The 19,869-nt window shown below is 56.7% G+C and overlaps 4 protein-coding genes across 4 annotated transcripts in view; 3 read left to right on the forward strand and 1 right to left on the reverse strand.

Annotated features, from left to right (window-relative positions):
• Positions 1-3,033: 3,033 nt before the first annotated feature.
• Positions 3,034-5,096, forward strand: VOLCADRAFT_119798 (uncharacterized protein; the record flags this gene model as incomplete). Its single annotated transcript, XM_002957795.1, has 6 exons — positions 3,034-3,083; positions 3,196-3,207; positions 3,616-3,763; positions 4,053-4,172; positions 4,619-4,769; positions 5,032-5,096. The coding sequence occupies 6 exons, from the start codon at positions 3,034-3,036 to the stop codon at positions 5,094-5,096; spliced, it is 546 nt and encodes a 181-aa protein (XP_002957841.1).
• Positions 5,097-5,729: 633 nt separating this feature from the next.
• VOLCADRAFT_107841 (uncharacterized protein) lies at positions 5,730-10,027 on the reverse strand (the record flags this gene model as incomplete). The annotated part of the gene is made up of 8 exons (XM_002957821.1): positions 5,730-5,972; positions 6,807-6,887; positions 7,318-7,371; positions 7,886-8,009; positions 8,417-8,477; positions 8,870-8,952; positions 9,231-9,314; positions 9,570-10,027. The coding sequence occupies 8 exons, from the start codon at positions 10,025-10,027 to the stop codon at positions 5,880-5,882; spliced, it is 1,038 nt and encodes a 345-aa protein (XP_002957867.1). The 3' UTR covers positions 5,730-5,879.
• A 930-nt stretch (positions 10,028-10,957) lies between these two features.
• VOLCADRAFT_68613 (uncharacterized protein) lies at positions 10,958-15,744 on the forward strand (the record flags this gene model as incomplete). The annotated part of the gene is made up of 10 exons (XM_002957796.1): positions 10,958-11,120; positions 11,699-11,754; positions 12,098-12,181; positions 12,679-12,788; positions 13,305-13,393; positions 13,780-13,889; positions 14,157-14,235; positions 14,717-14,904; positions 15,070-15,211; positions 15,554-15,744. Coding segments are annotated over 10 exons (1,212 nt in total), but the record flags the coding sequence as incomplete, so codon positions are not given.
• A 1,558-nt stretch (positions 15,745-17,302) lies between these two features.
• The window catches only part of VOLCADRAFT_98999 (uncharacterized protein), a gene marked incomplete at both ends in the record, with an annotated part of 4,159 nt that continues 1,592 nt past the window's right edge, over positions 17,303-19,869 (forward strand). Inside the window, 4 exons of the mRNA XM_002957797.1 lie at positions 17,303-17,330; positions 18,699-18,788; positions 18,914-18,972; positions 19,137-19,328. Coding sequence (XP_002957843.1) covers positions 17,303-17,330; positions 18,699-18,788; positions 18,914-18,972; positions 19,137-19,328 — 369 coding nt within the window. The remainder of the gene's footprint in view (positions 17,331-18,698; positions 18,789-18,913; positions 18,973-19,136; positions 19,329-19,869) is intronic.

The following is a 19,869-nucleotide window of genomic DNA, read 5'->3' on the forward strand; positions in this document are numbered from 1 at the left end:
GGCCTCCATTGTGTCGATTTTACTGCATTACCTTCGGTCGTACCAGACGGTTATGGGTACCGTGCTCGTACGGTACGTGGTTCCTTGGGGTAGGATGGGTGAAGTGGCTTCGGGGTGCATGGCTGAGTCCAGGAAGGGGCGGGGCTTGTCCCCGGCTTGGCCTGCGTGGGGTGGGAAGGAAATGGGTATTGACTTAGGTGAGTACATGTTTCCTGTTTCCTGTTTACTGGGGTTTTAGGGAAAGCCTTTCTGTTTTAGCTTCGTTGTTGCGCTAAATAGCGAGCTACCAGGATGCTACAAGTGGCAGTGGTGTGGATAGCCCCGCTCGACTTGCTTCTTCCCTTCACGGCTCCATATCTCCTTCCCCTCCGGGATGGACGTAAATGCTCCCGTGCATATGTACGGACTCATGTACGGACTCATGTACGCGGGCCCGCAGTTGTGAGGGCGGCTGCACGTGCCACCGTCAAACCTTGGACGGTTACCTTCCGCCGCATGGGGGGGAGGAGGATGAGGGGGAAAGGTCGCTGGGTAAGGAGCGAGTGACCCAGATCAGTGTGGCGCATTTCAAGACCTGGAGGACGGACAGCGAGGCCGCCAACTGCGACCTGAGGATCAGTGTGCAGAACGAGACCAGCGCGAAGGGCCACAAGTTTAAGGTAGGTGTGTATGGATGTTTGTGCACGTGGGGCTTATGCAGACGAGGGTTTTGGTGGGGGACATGCAAGTGCTTGTTGTTGCCCGTACTTCGCAGCAACGTGTGCAATGCAGGTAGGGTGCAGTTGCATTAACTGGGTCGGATGTCTCCGGGGGAAGGCAGCGGCTGGTGTGGAGGTGAAGTGGGCGGGCTCAGGGAGGAAACGACTCGGTCTTCCGGGGTTGGAAAGGATTTGGATCACGAATATCCGGATCCACGCGGAACGGGGGGTGGCTTGACAAAACGACAGACGGACTATTTACGTAGACGCTCGGATCAGAGTGACAGGGAAGGCTCTTCTCACCAAGATTCCTCTCCCCACCCTCCGCTCCTTTCGCTCTGACCCGAGCGTCGTCTACGTAAATAGTCCGTCTGTCGTTTTGTCTGTCTGCATGCATGCATGCATGCATGCGTACTAACATGCTGCTGGGCCGCTGCTTTTCCTCCACATCCTCACCCTCCACATCCTCATCCTCCACATCCTCACCCTCCGCCGCCTCACCCTCCACATCCTCACCCCTCCGTGAAGCTGACCGCCCCCGACATGCCTTTCCCGTGTTGGCGGTGGCCTGTAGGTATCTGGTGTCGTGGTGGGTGTCGGGTACGAGCTGGAGGGCATGTACGACCATAAGTACTGGCGCATCCCGGATGAGACGAGTGGACACTGAGGTAGAGGGAACGAGAATTGAGAAACAAGAGCGGCATCAGTTCATGGAGTGTACGGGCCGTGCATTGATGGAAGGTTGTACGGCACTGCTGGCCCCCTCCGCTTGAAACGGAAGTGTGCTGTGTCAATGGTGGGCCTTAACTCGGTGACTGCCGCTACCGCTAGCTCAGACGCGCCTAACTGATTGCTTGCTGCTGCTGTTGCTACTGCTGTTGATGCTGATGCTGCTTCCATCCGGGACTGCAGAGGACACCTTGTACAACTTTTGCTGTATGAGTGGCCGCTTTAGTGTGGCCTTAGTGTCCTTAGTGCGGGCTTTCAACTCAACTGACCAACTAACTCCCTGTCCGGGGTTTACGAGCCCTGTGACTGGACACCCTTTGGCGCTAGGCAGCATGCATCATGACGGGAATGTGGGGGCCATGACGGGCCGTTGTGCGACCGATGTGATGATCTTCCAGGTCGACAAAGGGATACTATTTCGGCGAAGAATATAATAAGCGAATGTGCTATGCAGAGAGCTAAGAGTCGGTTATTAGTCGAGTGCGACTGTTTCAAAGACGTCACAACCTCGTCGACTGTGGGAGCATATTCCCCAAGCTTACTTCCCATTGACGGATAGTTGCAGCGGTTGACCGTTGGGAGTTGTTGATCCGATACTGGAATCCATTTATGGATTGTTCATCATTGCAGCGGTTGAACCTTGGGAGTTATTGATTCATTACTGACATTTATCATAAAAAAGGAAATTGGTGGCAGCTGGGGGCGCTCGGGATTTTGTAGGTTGCGCTGCACTCAACTTCGTTTGCAGTACGGCCTCGTAAGCTAATACTATTGTGTGTGGTGGTATTTTATGGTAAACTCTGCAAGGAGTATTGTATGGGAAGGTGGCGGATCCGGCTCCTGATCGTATGGCACAGGGGAATACGGCAGTGCCTCTAGTATGGCGTTCAGTGGCGCTCGGGCAATTCGTTCATCGGTCGTTAAAGATTCGGAGGGGCTCCTGAAGCTCCAACTTGGTGGTCCCTGGAGGTCCGTAGGTTACATCGTCATAAAGCGGGGTGCACTTGATACCGTGCTATGGCTGTGTACTGGAGCCGCAGCCTGTGCCGCCCGATGCCACCTGTCTCGGTTCGAAGGAGGACACCATCTCTTTGCCTAGACGATGCGAGATGCTAATTGAGCAATATCACCTGGCGCTAAAAAAACTTGCAGTTCGTGGGCACTGGTCATGATTACTGTACGGTCGGTTCCGGAGCACACTGCTTATACTGCAGAAGATAAAATGTACCGATGGTGTTATTGCTTGTATTTATTTCTAATCCTTGTCCTTGGCATAATCGAGTGGTGTGAGAGTGGGACAGACAGTGAAGGAAGTGCGAGAAACATGAACTGACTTCGGTACTGTTGTTATCAGGGGCCAGGCATGCACAGGACACCTTTTCAATTCACGTAAAACTCTCACCCCTGCGATATTAAAACTTGTAATATAAGCGTTAGACGTTTCTTGGCGACGTTTCTGAATCAGACCTTGATGCGGTCTGCGCCGTGTCCCTCATCGCCGCGTTCCTTACGCCATACAGAGTTGCTGCGGCCTATAGGTGCAATTAAGAAAGATTTAGTCGAACCTGCAAGGCTTGTTCGCCCAGCCAAGCCAGCTCTTCCCTTGATGACAGCCCTTCCTCGGCTCGTGGCGTTTGATCTGGACGGAACGCTCTGGTAAGCGTAGATCTTAATCTGACTGTCCCAGTTTCAGCTTTACTCATCTCGGCTTTGCTGTGGACAAATAGACATTCCGTACAATCCTCAAACCTTTTGTCACACCGTGCAGGTGGCCGGAAATGTGAGTCAACGCACGCAGGTGGCTAACGACTTGGGGTCCCAAGCTTTGCTGTGGACTTTGCGGCCGAAACCCTGAGCCGGGCTGTTCGACTAAGTTTTTGGGCGAAGCCCAACAGCTCGCATCCCTGTCTCTCTCCATCGGACTATTTAAAGACTGTTCCATCGGTGCGGTTGCACCCACAGCTTTTGTGTCACATGAGCTCAACAGCGCCAATTCACCGTAGGCATGATTGCCTCACACAAGGCCCTGTAATAATTGTCCTCCCATCCGAGTTTGCAAACCATGTTTTGCTGTGCTCATAACTTGTGTTCATATTCGTGTTTTGCTGACCAGGCGCGGGCGGTTGGTTTTCCTGACCAGCAAATCAACCCTGCGATGTCCTGTACGGTGTCTTATACGGCCAAACAGGTACATGCTGGACGGCGGCGCACCCTTCCGACGGGACAAATCCGGTGCGGTGTACGACAAACGGAATCAGCGAATCGAGTTGATGGGCGCCACGGAAGCGGTGTTGGCGGAGCTGGCGACTAACCCTCGGTGGGGGCAGACGGAGGTGGTGGGTGGGGGCCGGGGGGTTGGCGATGTGTATATGTTACATGCTGGCATGTCGTACGGCGGGTTTGGGTCCTATGATTTCCCTCAGAGTCTCAACCCCCCACCCCGAGGTGGGCACACACACCCGAGCCCCTCGCGCTCGCTCCATTTCCAACCTCAAATGATTGCAAGCACCACCACCACCACCACAACCACCAGGTGTATTAAAGTCGGCGCTCCCCTTTCTTTTCCTGTCAGCCAGCTTGCCGCTGCCGTTGATGCCATTGTTATGCCGTACACCGTACACACAGGCGTACGTCAGCCGTACCGAATACCCCGAATGGGCAATCCCCTGCCTCAAGACTTTCCTCGTGACAGAAGACGGAAAGCACGGCACGTCCAAGAGCATGTTTGACATTTCATCGTACCAGGTACGGATATACGGCCCGTTTTAAGAAAATAAAGGTACTGAAGGTAGTCGTACTGCTTATTTAACGTCCCCTGCCGCATGCAAGCAAGCTACAATTTTGGAGTAAGAGCGACCTGGCGGCGGCCGGTGGGTCGAGATCCAGCTGGGTTAGCCAACACGCGGGACGAACCTGCTTAGGCCACAACACACAAGTGCTCACCCAAAACACCGCGTCCCGAGCTCTTCCACTCATCCCATGCCTTTTTTACCCGTCATCCCACCCCTTTCCCCCCAACACAAAACCCGCACTCCCACGGCCCCAAGGCACGTCTCCCCTTTCCCCCCTTAACATATTTGGATTTATTTCCTGGAAAGGTTTGTTTATGAAAGTGTAGCTTGATGTAACTTAAACTTTCTCCTCTCTTCCGCACGTCTCCCACTCTCACTCTCGCGCGCCGCCCTATGCAGGAGATCTACCCGGGCAGCAAACTCACGCACTTCCGAGCCATCCAGAAGAAGTCGGGCATCCAGTTTGAAGACATGATATTTTACGACAACGAGCGCTGGAACATTACCGAGTGTGCCAAATTAGGCATCACCTGCATTTACACGCCAAGAGGTCGGTTCCCGTTGGTAGTTGTACGGCCGTCCGTTGTGCTACCATCCTGCCGCTGGGTGGTTGAGCTTGTGTCGGCCATCCGGATGATTTGGGTTCAGTGGGCTGTTGCCCATGGAGGCACCCTTTCAAAACAGCCTGCCACACCCCCTTCATGTTATTCCGTCGGCCGTACGGCCAATCCGTGTACCGACTAGTTGACCATCATGTTCACAAGGCCGCCCCACTCGCCACCCGCTACCCGCTACCCCCAAACCCCCCTCAGGCCTTACTCGTGAAGCCTGGGAGAGAGGTCTCGCTGACTTTGCGATGGCGCGGAAAACATCTTAAACTGAGGAGCCAGGTTCCGCATCCGCAGCAGCAACAGCAGGAATGGAAAAAACATCGGAAGGACGATGAGGAGTTTGAGTTGGAGAGAGGCGTTAGGGCCTCGTAAAGGCAAAATGAGCTATAGATTGTGATTTGAGTCTTGCGTGAGCCTCCCAACCTAATGGAGGTGAGGGTGAGGCGAGTGTGCCAACGGAGTGGGCAGCAGCGGCAGCAGCAGAGAGGAGAGGGCTCGGCGACATACATGGAGTCGCAGCCGTTTGTGCGTACGTATGCATGTACGTATTTATGTATGTATTGTTACGCATGCATGTATTCGCTACTCGGAAGTTGGGTGAAAACTTGCGGCCTTTGTGACTTACTGCCTCGGTGCGGAGGGCGGCGCGAAGGAGAAGAGGACACTCTCTCTCTCTCTCTCTCTCTCTCTCTCTCACATGTCAGGTCCCCAGGGTAGGTTGTTACCCGGCGGCTGAGGGGTGTCCGCCACTGGTGGGGTGACCTCCCCTCCGCAACCACCACCATCGCGACGTGCGTGCGTGCTACCTGCGTGTATGTATGTATGTAATACTGCTGCGTGAAATTGCGTCTGCGGTGTCGGCGATGTGATGAATCATGGTATGGCTGCTGGCTGTGTTGGTTTTGATTGTAGGGGTAGATGCTGATGCGATGATGCAATGCTACCGGGTAGTAGTAGTAGTAGTGCCTCATCGTTATATTCCTTGTCCGCCATAAAAGTGGATGGTTGTGCTCGATGATGTGCTACGACTAATGCTGTCGCCGCTGCCGCTACACGGGTGCTGTCTTTAATGGTGAGATGGCGATGGTGATGTTGGCGACAAGGTGCAGCTGCACGAGGTGGTATTGAGGTGGGAGTGACCCCTGGGGTTGAGGTATTGAGGTGGGAGCGGCCCATTCAAACCCCCCACTAGGCGTTTGAATGGCCAAGTGACCAATGACCTAATGACCAACGGGCCCTTGTCGCGGGTGGCCCTCATTACCGTTACGGGTTACTCGATGGCATTTACTGGTGGTGGCAAATCAAAGGCATCCTGCTGATGGTGAATGTGGCGGTACGTGTGACGTTGGATAACCCCGTATCCGAATACGCGGCCAATATCGGTCATCTTTCAATCAGTCGGTTCGCGCATAGGACCATACAGGGGTCCCCTCCAGTCCCAGTCGAATTCGTGAAAATTGATTGAGGGCGCACAGCAAAGCATGAAACGGAAACAAACAAACGGCACAACCAAAACAGGCGGCAACCGCAACCGCGGCGAAAATGGGACTTACGACATCACAACATGACACACCAACTCATATATACAAGTTCCTGTGTACCTACCCTCCTCCACCATCATCCTAAGAGAGCCCCACCGTACGGCACTACTGCAAGAGCGGACGGATTTCCTGCTTCAACAAATTGCGTTCTGTGGGTATATATGATTTCGACTACGTACTTGCCACCAGGTCGGGACGGGACCACGTCAGGTCGCCAGCCTTTCCCTTACATCATCAAAGCCATAGGCACCCCTCCTCAACTCTGGCAATTTGGCCGCGGCCGCTCTTGGCCTCCTGCCACCCGCCCAATCACCCAATCGGAAGACTAGAAATCCCCCCCCCCCGCCCTACATGGCGGCGGTGATGGCTGCAGTGATGCCGTTCCCCCCCTCGTTGGAGGTCCCTTCACTGGTGCAACCCCGCCGCCCCCCGGACCGCCACCGCCAACGCCGCCCAGTCCTTGTCAGCGAGCCCGGCGGCCTTGGCGGCCAGCAGGTGGTTGAATGCCACGTCAGCCTGAAACCCAATTGGGGGGGGGAAGGGGGGATGAGGGAGGGCTGAGGCCGGGAGGAGCTCGGGAACAGTCCAATCACGAATGTAAAACCCTAAAACCCTAAAACCATGATCTCCGTAATCCCCACACATAGCGCTGCTGGAATGGCCACCTTCTAGACCACCAAAAGCCCTCCAGCTACCAAGCTTTCCAACTAACTTTCCATTCCCGCACCTCCGCTGCATTGGGGGGTCTTCTGGTGCGATTGCCGTCCAACATGCCACCTAGCCTTTAAGCTGCACCTGCTGTCACATTCATTTATAAAGCAAGGGAATGATGCCCTGCCCCTAAAGGGAACCCGCCTCTCCTCTTTCCCCTCCCCACCCAACCCTCCCTCCGATTCCCACCCACCCCTCTCCCCCCCTAACCCCAAACCCCGACCAACCGACACACCAGCGGTAGCGGCATCTCACTGTCCTCCGCCAGCTTGCGCATCAAATTGACGTCCTGGCGTCGTACAGCCGTACAGCCGCCGTACAAGAAGCGTCAGGGTCAGGGTCGGGTCAAAGGAGGAGAGCGCAGTGCGCAGGTGGTGTCATGTTGTCCGTGGTTGTTTGTGGCGATTATGGTATTTGTGTATAGGTTGGTTGTATGTTGGTTGTCGTACCGGTACGAGCGAAGTCCCGGAGGGTGCGAAAAGGCCGAGGAAGGGGAGGGGGTTGCAAGAAGAGAGGAGGGGAAAACTACGATGCTGATGTTGTCGATAATGACGACGATAAAACATTGATAGTGGTAATGATATAATAGTGATAGAGATAGACGGTGATATTGATAATGATGATAACAATTTCATGGTGACGCAAACCCTACAACAGCAACCCAGACCAATTGTACGAGAAAAGCCGCTGGTCCCCTTTCCAAAACCCCTGTAAAACTCTAAAATCACGAAACCTCCAAAATATAACCTATAAAACCCTAAACCCTTCCCCCCTACACACACACACACACCCCACACACGCACCTTCAGTCCCAACGTTACCGTGAAACCCAGTCCTGCGTCGAAAGCATTGGCAGCGATCCTGGAGCAGTACCCGCTGACGATGGGCACCGGCAATATCTCGTTAATGAAGGCCACGTACTTGTCACTGAGGGGTTGGAAGGGTGTGGGTGTGGGTGTTTTGATTTGACGAGGTGGTTGAGGTTGTGGGGGGAGAATGGGGGATAGGAGGGGGATTAATATTTAAGTGCAAAGATTTGGAAAGAAACGGAGGGGATGGGCGAAGCGGGCGGTATGGGGGGACACGACAACGTCATGTGCCGCCCATGTCAATAGTTTTGTTGAAACCCTAAAACCCGTTTTCATCCCACCCGCCATTTACTCAAGCCTATCCATTCACCCCCGCCAACGGTGTGTAACTAAATGCTCCCAAGTACGACAACGTCCCAACCACCAACCGCTCCTCCATCCTACCCTCATTGCGCCGCCCTCCCAAGTGCCCGTCCTCCCTCCGCACGCACATACATACACACATACATACACATATACACGCACCGCTCAATGCCGTTCTTCTCAGCCAGCGTCATCCCCTCGGATAGCAACTCAATCAGCGAAACTGGGGCGGGTTGGGGCGGTTGGGGGAGGCTGAAAAGGCGGGAGGTGAAATGAATCCCAAACGCATATGTGCGCAAAGAAGCCGGAGATACCCGACTTACATACATACACATACAAGATACTCAGATGCATGTCACACACAGCTCGCCCTAGTGACAGAGGTTCGCCACAATCGCTTGGAGAGTGTGTGTGTGTGTGTGTGTGTGTGAGGGGGTAGGTGTGTGTGTGGCCTTACTGGTCATTGCCTTGCCATCCTTGTTTGGTATGGTGAGACAATTTCGTACATCCGTACACCCGTACTGTTCACGTGGCCACCACAAACACAAACCTGATACGCACATACATACACGCACACATCCGTACACACCCTTAAAAACACATCCGTACACTCACCCAAATGGAAGTTTGCCAGCAGTTTCATCATGTGGGCCTTGTGGGCCTCCCGACCCAGATCGAGAACCTTGCGACCCATAGCACTGCACGTGTACGGCAATGTGGAAAGGTATGTACGGCAGGTACGACAATGCCGTAGACAGTGGCCTAGACGTAGTGCATGTCCTGCGCCTAGTCGGGCTAGTGGCAGCCAAGCCCCTACAGCCCCTACAGTCACGTCATTCCTAGCCAAGGAACTGCCCACATGCGCACTATCACCCACTTCACAGCATTCAAAGTAAGAACGCAGACGGAAAAATAGTCGATAGTCAGCCCCGCATTCATGATGGTAGAAGGGGTAACGGAGGCATGCCGTACAAACCTTAGGTACGGCATGACGAGCTTCTTGGCCTCGTCCGGGCCCGAGCAGAAGATGAGGAGGTTCGCAGCGGCGGCGGCATCCGGCCTGGTGGAGAGGAAAAGGGGTGGGGGGTGAATGAGGGGTTTTCATGGGGTGCGAGTATCTATCTTTTTTGACACGCACCTGACGACGTGTGCGGAAAGGGCCTTATGTGGAATGCAGTGCAGAAGGCAGCGCGCATGGCGCTGAAAAGATAACCTTGCTTTTTTAAATCGCTACCATTCGATTACATATCCACGTGTGTACGGATTTGTCCTTGAGGCATGCACATTTCTACGTCATCCTTGTACGACACCTTACCGTCCGAGAACCGGGCAGGCCACGTAGAGCGCGCCCACCGCTTCCGCGGCGGCGCTCATCATCTTTGTGGTTTCGGGGCTAACCGTACTGCAGTCCACAAGCACGCGCGCCGGCTGGAGGGTTTCCAGCGCGGCGGGGTTCGTGCGGCTTGCGCTCTCTTGCGCGGCGATGATCTGACCCATAACTTGACGGACCGCCGCGTCGTGGGACAGCATTGTGAAGATGACGTTGCAGGTCAGCGCCATGTCGGCCAGGTCAGCCTTGACTTGGAGGCGAAGCAGCGCCGGATCTGATGTAAAGGCCTCTAGCTTTGTGTGATCTCGGTTAAACACCGAAAGCGGCTGCTCCTGGGAGTTGAGGTGCATAGCGAGGCACTTGGCCATGCCTTTGCCCATTGCGCCCAGCCCAACGAAACCCACTTTGGGGATGATTACGTTGGAGTTAGTTTCGTCAGACATCATTTTAGCTTTATTTGATGATTGTGGATGAAGATGATTGGCAAATGTTCTTGTTGGAAGTGTTGTCTCTCGGTTGTGTCTCTGTCCCCGAAACCAACGGCTTTTGTAATCCAACAGGTCCACGCCTTGACAGCTACCATACAATATTCCTAGACATTAAGCTTTGATGGGGTAAAGCCATTACGTTGTACAACGATGGATTTAAAAGGCGGATTACCGGCTGAGGATGACATGGTTACGCTGCGGGCGGCGAATATCGCACTTAAAGCGCAAAACATAAAACTTCAACGAGCAGTAGCATCTCTGCAAGAGCAGCTTGCTGCGCTGAAGTTCGAGCTTTTAGGCCACGGTGGAGCTGTCGGCTCCGGCACCGGAGAGGCGTCGAAGGACGAAAGCGTGAGCCGAATTGCGCTTTCATTTTATCATAATTTCTCAATTCCACGTGGGCCTGTGTTTCACATTCTTGTTTCACATTCTTGCACTCTCTTCTCATCTGCCCTTTTTACCAGCATCGACCTGCCGACCCATCCCATCCCTAAGCTTCCCACTCAAACTTCGCAAGACCCCCGCACTTCAAACCTCTGCATAAACCTCCAGCTCCCTTTTATGTCACTCACTCCTCTCTTTTCCAAAAAAACGCCATCCTCCACGCCCAACACTTTATGGCACGACCTGCCAAGGCGCCTCTCCTCTCCCCTTCCCTTTCCTCTATTCTTTTCAAACGTATCACCGTAATGCCCCCCCAGGGTTTCACCTCCTGGCATTGCGCTTCCCCACCAAACTCCCATCCCCCCCACTCTTGCCCTGGCAGCAGCTTCACTCGTTTGTGGTTCGTCTTTCCCCCCCATCCCCCCCCCAATCCTCACCACCTATCACCAGGCGCCCAACAAGTCCCCTCCACAGCCGCCTCCACCTCGCGCCGCGCCTCGTCACGGCCTCAACCGTACTCAGGCCGAGCGCTACAGCCGCCACCTGCTGCTGCCTTCCTTCGGAGTAGCGGCTCAGGAGCGACTATGTCGCGGCTCGGTGCTGGTGGTGGGTTGCGGGGGACTGGGGTCGCCGGTGGCCATGTACCTGGCGGCGGCGGGAGTGGGTAAGTGCGTGTATGTATGTATGTATGTATGGCTGGCTGGCTGGCGGAAACTACACGTGCTGTGAACGCGTGCTGCCGAGTAATCCATTGCCGTACACATTCCAAGCAGCGAAGTTGCAAAACTGGTCGTGGGGAAGGGGGAGCTCTCACAAGCAGAAGCCAAGTCAGGGGGGGGGTGAGGGGGATGAGGGGGTAATCCTGACGTGGCAGGAAGTGTGACAACTATCTCCCGGGGGCGGGAACACACACACACACACACACGGAGGGGAGACTGGATCACGGTGTGACCTGTGGGGGGGGGCTCCGCTGTCCCGATGGGGGTCCTGGTTGGGGGCTCAAGGGGGGGTTGAGGAGGGGGCAGGGCGGCGGCGGACAAGAGCTTGCATGTCGGCGGGAATGAGGGATGAGGGATGCGGGATGGAGTGTGAGTCAGGGTTTTGGGGACGGTACGGCGGTTTTATGGCGTTTTTTTCCACTTTTCCTGGCCCCTTTGGGAGTAATCGTGGGCCTCCGCGTTCGTACACATGCATTTGGTTGTCCCGCATAAAGCGAGCAGACGTACACGGTGTGCCGTACAGGTCGCCTGGGCCTTGTGGACCATGATACGGTGGACGTCACCAACCTGCACCGCCAGGTCGGTACGTCTGTATGTGCGTATGTACGTGTATATGTATGTACGTTGTTACAGGGTGGTTAAGCTTCACCAGCGGCCCCCTTTCCCGAGGCAGTCCCTGCTCTCCCCTGCGAGAGGGTCACCCTAATCCATTCACCCCATCCGACTTCAGAATGTATTCGTTGGGTTCAGCAACTCACTACCAGCATCCAACCAAATCTAATATGTATGTATGTCGTGGGGCGTGTGAGGGTTTGGAAGGTTGCAGAAGACGTTTCCGTCGTGGTTGGCTTCGTACGGAACTCCCCCCCTGCTTTCCCCCTCCTCTTCCCCCCACATACACATACACACACACGCCACTCAGGTCCTCCACGCCACCAGCCGCGTGGGGATACACAAGGCGGTGTCCGGGCGGATCACGTGCGCCGCCATTAACCCGACCATAGAGGTGGGTGGGGGGTTGGGGGGGTTGTTGGGTGTGTGGGTGTATGTGGGGGGAGGAAGTCACTAGCAGTAGCAGTAGCAGCCGTACACGGGCCCGCATGACACCACGTGACCGCGTACGACTCACTAGGGGCCGTTTCGGGCCCCTCTTGAACACGGCAGCAGCAGGCGTTCGCTTCTCTACCTTTCCCACGTATGGTGTCCCCTCCCCCCTCCCCCCCTGGCAGCAGCTTCACTCGTTCGTGGTTCGTCTTTCCCCCCTCCCCCCCTCACCTCACCTCCCCCCTCCCCCTGCCCCTACCCCCTCCCCCAGCTCTCCCCCTCACGCCACGATGACATGCCGATGGTACCGCACCACGGTGCGATCCTCCTTCTGACCCCCCGCAACCCGAACAGCCACCATGTTCGACCACCTGACGTCTGTCCTGTCGTTTTTACTACCGCTACCTTGCACACCTCGTCATCTGTAACAGCATTGCAAAACCCACAACCCCCCCCCAGATTGTGGCCCACACTGCGGGTTTTTCCCCCGCCACCGCCCTGGGGTTAGTGGATGCGTACGACGTGGTGGTGGACGCGTCGGACAACCCTGCCACCCGCTACCTCGTGAGGTGTGTTTGGCGACACGGAGGGGGGGCGGGGCAGGGGAGGGGGGGGAGGGACAGGGGGGGGCCACTCAGGCGATGAAGGGCTGGAGGGAATGCAGCTAACTGTCATGCATACAGTGTACGATATGTGTATTTGACTGGGGGGTGTGGCGTTGCGTGTTGGCGATGTGTGTATTTATTTCTTTTTGACGAAAAGGCTCTTCCCGGGGCTTTCCTACGCACGAACCCGTCGATGCCGCCGCCTCCGCCAATTCAATTACCTGACCTATTTAGAGTAGGGACGTGCAATACGATTTAAGTGAAAGAAATGCTTTGTGATTATTGTTTAGACGATTATGTATGATGCTAAGGAATGTATACGGCATTACTGTACACGGCATTACTGAAAAAATGTAGAGAGAGAAATTAGAAAAGAAAGTTTTCCCGCCTCCCGGAGAATCGGCAGCCCTTGTCAGACCAGCTGCTCCAACCCCATACCTGAAATGCCGTACCCTGCATATGCCGTACAATGTCGTACAGTGATGCCTGTGTGGTGTCCGGCAAGCCACTGGTGTCAGCCGCGGCGGTTGGTACGGATGGACAACTCACAGTGTACAACTATGGAGATGGTACGGAAGAGTACGGGAGAATGGAAAGTTTCTGACGGGGCTTTCTCTCGCCTTACATTATGTGTGTTTGTGTGTGGCATTCGCTTAGCTCCATTGCCCTTCCTCGCCGCACCGTTACGAATGGCGTTGTCGTACATGTCCGTCCCCGCATACCGAACAAAACACATCCAACCCGCGTGTCAATCCCCGTGTAAAACCCCAAACACACCAACACACGTCCCCGCCCCGGTTTGAACACCCCCGGAGCGCCTCAAGACCACAGGATAGAGTGATTTCCCATTGCGCCGTTTTCGCACACACACACGGACTTACCCCCATCCTCCCATCCCCCTCCACACATACACCCACACAAACACAAACACAAACACACACACGCACACGCACAGGTCCTTGCTACCGGTGTTTGTTTCCCGAGTCGCCGGCTCCTGAGAACTGCAGTCGCTGCGGGGAGGCCGGGGTGCTGGGGGTGGTGCCCGGGGTGATGGGCTGCCTGCAGGTGTGTGGGACGGGGGGGAGGGGGGGGAGGGGGGGCGGGGGGAAATACGGGCGGGGGTGTGAACTGGGGGGGGGGTAAGATGGGGGAAAGGATGGCGGCGACTGCTATCCTCGGCGGGATGTGCCCGGGTAGGGTGGGGAAGGGTAGGCGGAGGTGCCACTGATTTGAGTTGGGGGGAAGTACTTTCCATTTTCACCCCCTCCCCCCTCCCCCTCCCATCCCCCTCCCCACCTCCTCCCCCCGCTCCCCCCCGCCGCCTCCCGGAAGGCTCTGGAGGTCATCAAGATTCTAGGTCGCGTGGGTGACGTCAGCTCCAAGAAGTTGACCATTTTTGACGCACTGGCAGGTACGACATGTGTGCCTGTGTGTGCGTATGTATGTATGTATGTTAACCCCAACTCGGTTGCGTTACCCAGAGAAGTGCAACTCGTCCATTGGACCCACAACTTACGTTTACCTAGTTTAACACGAAGAGAGAGCGAGAGACGGAACATAGGGCCTCTTGCAGCTTCAACTGAGGCGCTTCTGTATGTCGCGAAGTTACCCTCGGTGCCGTACATAAGGCCCCGAGGTAAGGGGCCTTATCAACAACTGGTATCGATTCACCGCACAGAAGGTGAGGAGCGCGTTGCACTCTCCTCTCCTTGAGACAGGAGGACATGCGTTAGCGAGAGCTTCACGGAGTGTGTGCAAACACCCGTACCAATCACATGTACGGATGGCGTAGGCGTAAAACCCCTCGCTGCCTCCCATCCCCACACTCCCCCACACTCCCCCACGCTCCCCCACACTCCCCCACACTCCCTCACACCTACTTTCCCACACAGGTCGCTTCACAACAGTGCGGCTCCGGAACCGTAACCCGGCGTGTGTCGCCTGCGGCACCTCCCCCGCCATCACCCGCGGCAGCCTGCCGTCGTACGACTACGTGGCCTTCACCGGTCAGCCGCCGGACGACGGACCGCCCGAGGACGTCAGGCTCATTGACCCACGGGTCAGATTGGAGCCGCACCAGGTCGCCGAAATCCTCACCCGTCTCCAACAGGAGGAGCAACGACCAGATACGCAGCAGCAGGAGGAGGGGGAGGAGGGGGAGGGGGAGGGGGAGGGGGACGCAGCGGCGGAGGCAGAGGTGGTTGGAGACGAAGCCCAGCAGCAGCAGCAGCAGCAGCAGCAGCAGCGGAGGCGGACGACGGCGACGACGGTGTTCCTGGATGTGCGGCCTAAGACGCAGTACGACGTCATGGCGCTGCCAGGCGTCGTACATGTGCCGTACGAGCGCTTCGAGGAGCGATTACCGGAGGTGTTGGCGTTGATCGCGGGTACGGCAAGGTCCATGACGCCCCCCCCACCTCCTCCGCCTCCTCCTCCTTCTGGCTGCACCACCACCAGCACCACCACCAACTTCACCACCGCCACCTCAACTGCTACTGCAGTGACCACATCTGCATCAGGCTGCGGAGCATCTCGATGTCGTACGGACGGCCTCACGGGAATCAGGCGGAGCAGCGGCGGCGGCGGCGGCGGCGGCGGAGGAGGAGGCGGCGTCAGCGGCGGCGGTGACGGTCCCGTGGATGCATTAGCGGCTGATGGTCCACCTGGCGGTGGAGGAATGGAGTCAGTGTACGGCGGGGGAGTCGGGGGAGTAGGCGGGGGGTTGGAAGTGGGTGGGGGGTTTGCTCCCGGGGCACGTACCCCGACCCCCCGTGTGGTGGTGTTATGTCGGCGAGGTAACAACTCCCAGCGTGTGGTGGCGAGGCTGGCGGGGGTGCTGGGGGCGGAGGGGGTGACCGACATGCTGGGCGGGTACGCGGCCTGGGCGCGGGAGGTGGACCCGGATATGCCGCTGCTGTAGCGCGAGATGAGCCGCGAAAGGCGGCACAGAGCGGTTGCAGAGCGAGGTCAGGCAGCTGTAGCAGGAGCTATAATGGTGGTGGTGGTAGTAGTAAGAGCTGTAGCACCGGGTCTACATATCGCTGGATGGGTCCTGGCGACCCAGCAGTGCACAGCAGCCCGGGAGAGCCCAGGGGGGGGGTTGGGGTTGGGCAGGTGTGTTTGCAAAGTCGGACAAGGGAGGGAGGTAAGGGGAAGTTGTACGACGTGAAATGCCAACGAACCAACGGGCGACTTGTTAAGATGGAAAAGGGAGGGAGGGGAAGGAAGGGGAAAGGAGGGAGGGAGGAGGAGAGGGAGGGGGGTTTAAGGGGAGGGAGGGGGGAAAGACGGACTTTAGCGGTGTTGGAGCCTGGGCATGAAAGGTGTGAGACAAAAAGGCCCCGGAGGGGGAGGGGTCCTTTAGGGGGGTTGCGAATGTGGGAAATGCCGTACTGGACCTGACGTAGTCATGGGTTGAAGTGATACTTGAGCTGTTCAGTACGAAGGGCTTGTGGGCTGTACGACACGTGGTAGAGCGGAAGGTGGAAAGCCGCAACGGCCTTGCTATGCTGCGGGTTAGCACACAGACACACACACACACACACACACACACACACACACACACACACACACACAGACATACACACACAGAGACGCACACACAGACATACACAGACATACACACACACATCAAGCATCGCAGATGCCATTTGCATTCATTTACATGGGAGTGCCAGTTCTCCGCTCTCTGGTTGACGGGGCAGTGTTGCGAGGGGAGGTAAAGGGCTGTGGCTTTCCGGCATGGGGAAATTAGCCTTTTGCAGGTTATGCCCCTGGAAAGCCTATTTAGGCCTCTCCCAGCCACCACACGTTTGCATACCCTGCGGATCGCGTAATGCAGAAAACGGACCGCAGCAAAGCCAAACCAGCTACGACCTACTTGAGGCAGGAACGCAGCCGCCTGCCTGCGAATTTTCCTGTCAAGAGGAATAGGACCGGTCCCGAAGGTGAAGTGGGCTGTCTGGCGACCTCTGATCCCAGTTGCATTGATGAACGTTCCTGCGTACGGTAGAGTATAGGGCTACCGCTCCGAAATCACGCGTTTCTGCACCTTGAAGAAACGTTTGGGTAAAATTTACTTGTGAGGGCCAAGTAAAGATCAACTCAGTGCAATAAATCTGGTAACAAGAAGGAACAGCTACCCGCTTTGTTATCGACGTGCAGCTACGCAACGCTTAACCGGCCTGCGTAGGTAAACGTCCGCTGGTTCTGGAATTTCATGTTGATTGCTCGTGATGCCGAGATGTTTCATAGAAAATATCTTGTATAAAGTTCGTTTTGTAAGCTTCAGTTGGCGATGACCACTTTAGCTGCACTATAGTTTTGCTGTATACCGTATGACTCCTAACAGAAAGGAGAAAGGTTCCAAGCATGGACAATTTGCAACGACAGATTGATTATGTCAGTCAGGCGTTGCCTTGCAATGCGACACTTGAGCATGTCTCGTCGCAAATGCGGATCTGCCATTTAGCTATACCATGGTGTTCGCGACATCTCCACTGGCAGGTGCGGAGGCTTTGTAGCATTCTGCTTATCACGCCTAATCTGCTGGGCTTCCCATCGGATCACCATCGGCGCTTCCTAGTTTTACGTCGCCGGGCCCGGGCCCTGTTCAGCTGTCCGTACCGTCTGATATGTGAATCCCTTGAAATCTGCATAAATTGCCTAAGCGGAGCCTGCGAGCAAGCTGCAAGTTTTGCCCAATAAGCCAACTCCTTTAGGAAAGCCCGCGTTACTCCTCTCCTCCTCCTCACCCCCTCGGACCTCCCCCGCCACTCCCTCTCGCCGCAATCCCCTGACCCTGCCACATAAACACACAGGCACACACACAGACACACACAGACACACACACAGGCACGCGCACACAAATGTCGCACCGTCGGCATTTCCCTCATCGCCGCTCAGGTCCCTAAAACACCTCGCGCAGGTCCTCTTTCCCCGGCCTTCCCCGCTGGGCTCCGCACCACCCGACCTCCTCTTCGACGACGATACCTTCCTGCCACTCTGCGGGCCCCCCCCCCACCTGGCCCCTGACTCCCCCCCGCCGCGATCTCAACCCCACCCGGGAGCAAGCCCCTCCCCATCCTCCGGACCAGCCGCCGCCGCCGCCGCCGCCAGCAGCCGCCTAGCTACCCTTCGGGCCCTGCTCCGTAGCCGGGCTTTCCTTCCACCACCGCCACCACCGCCACCACCGCCACCACCACCATCATTAGCACCGCCTCCGCAGCCTCCGCCTCCGCCGCCGCTACTACACGGCCTATCCGCATCTTCATCACCAGCATCTCAACACCAACAACAGCAATGTCATCATCATCATCACCATCAGCAGCAGCAATTTCAGTTGTTTCAGTTGGTTTCGGAGCTGCTGGCCGCGTACCGTGATCACCAACTCGCCAAGTTGGTAGCTGTTGCATCTGGTGGTGGTGGCGGCAGTTCCCTCCCCAGATTGCAGTTTGAGTTGAGCACTTTGGAGTTGCTGGGGCCAGGAGTACAATTGGACTTGCAACATCAGCAGGTGGTTGGAGGGTGGTTGGGAGTTGGTTGGTTAACGGCCGAGAGGTTGGAATTGGAGTAAGATGAGAACCCTTAAAACCCTTAAAATCAAGTCGTACAATCCCGAAGCAGTGATTGGTCGTTTTGGAGATGAGGATGAGGATGTTGGTTCGCGGGGTGAAGGAGAGGATGTGAGAGGAGCTTGCGGCTGAACCCAACGTCTCCTTAAAATCGTGTGTGTATGTGCGTGTATGTGTATTACGCTCCTCTAAACGCACGTACACACACATACACGCTGTGGCCTTCCGCCTCCTTAAAATCCCCTTACACCCCACCCACCCCCCGATCCCCCCTCTTCCCCCCCAACACACATACACACAGGCCTGCTTCAATCTGCGCCTGGCCCCCCTGGAGCTGCGGCGACTGTTGGAGCTAAGCGAGATGTACGGCATCCGCGTGCCTTCGGCGCCGGTACTTCAACCACCACCGCCACAACAACAACCGCCAACCGCCGGAGAGTTCAGCGCAGCGGGGCCGTCGTCACCTTCCCCCCACCCCCACCCCCACCCCCACCCGTACCACCCCTATCAACATAGTCAGCACCCTGACTCTCAGCCCCAACCCCAGCCCGCCGCCTCAAGGGGGCCGCAACCAGGTGTGCTGCAGTGCTCGGAGGCGGCGTCGTCCCCCCCGCCAACATGGGCGGTAGCAGCTCCCGGTCTCCAGGCCAAGGGCGGCTGTAGCAGCGGTGCCGCCGGCGCCGATGGAGGAGATAGCAGTAGCACTGACGCTGTCACGATATCTGGGTCGACGCTACAGCCACACCAGCAGCAGCAGCAGCAGCAGCTTGGAGGTGGCTTGGTTGTTGTTGGTGGTGACACTGGTGGTGGTGGTGGTGGTGTCCTGACGGACTTTTCGCTGTTGGCCACCTTCCGTCTGCCCGGTCCTGGTGCTGTCTCCGGTGGTTCGGGTGGGGGAGGGGACGTCGGCGACCCCGAACTGACTTTGCAGGTGTGCGGGTGGGGGGTTGTGTGTGGGGTTGGGGGGATGCGGGGGTGGGGTTGGGGGATATGGGGGTGAGGGATTGCATGTGTGTATTGGAGCCGGGGATGCGGAGGGTGAGCGGGGGTTGGGTGGGTGGGAGGTGATTGGGAGGAAAAGTGGGGAGTACGTGGCGGGGGACAGCGGAGGGCGGGACGAGGGGAACTCAAAATGTTGGCAGGTACCATTCGGCCAGAGGTGAAGGTACGGCGGTACGGAGGAAGCCACATGGCTAGCATGCGTTGAAGAGTATGTTGTTAATGTTTTTCTTGTGGGCGTTTAGTCTGAGGTGGGGCCGCCTCATGGTGGGCTCTCCCCACCCCCCGGCGTACGGTGTACGAGCAAATACCCCGCATACACCAACCACACCAGCATCACCGTCCGTCATCATCACCATTTCCAGGCACTGTCAATGCCCTGTCTTTCAGGCAGTGATGGTGGTATGGTTTCCGACACCCCACTTTACCCCCCACTTGTCCCCTCCACCTTAACTTTCCCCACCCACCCCCCC

The sequence above is a fragment of the Volvox carteri genome (assembly GCF_000143455.1).
Source record: "Volvox carteri f. nagariensis unplaced genomic scaffold VOLCAscaffold_80, whole genome shotgun sequence".
NCBI lineage: Eukaryota > Viridiplantae > Chlorophyta > Chlorophyceae > Chlamydomonadales > Volvocaceae > Volvox > Volvox carteri.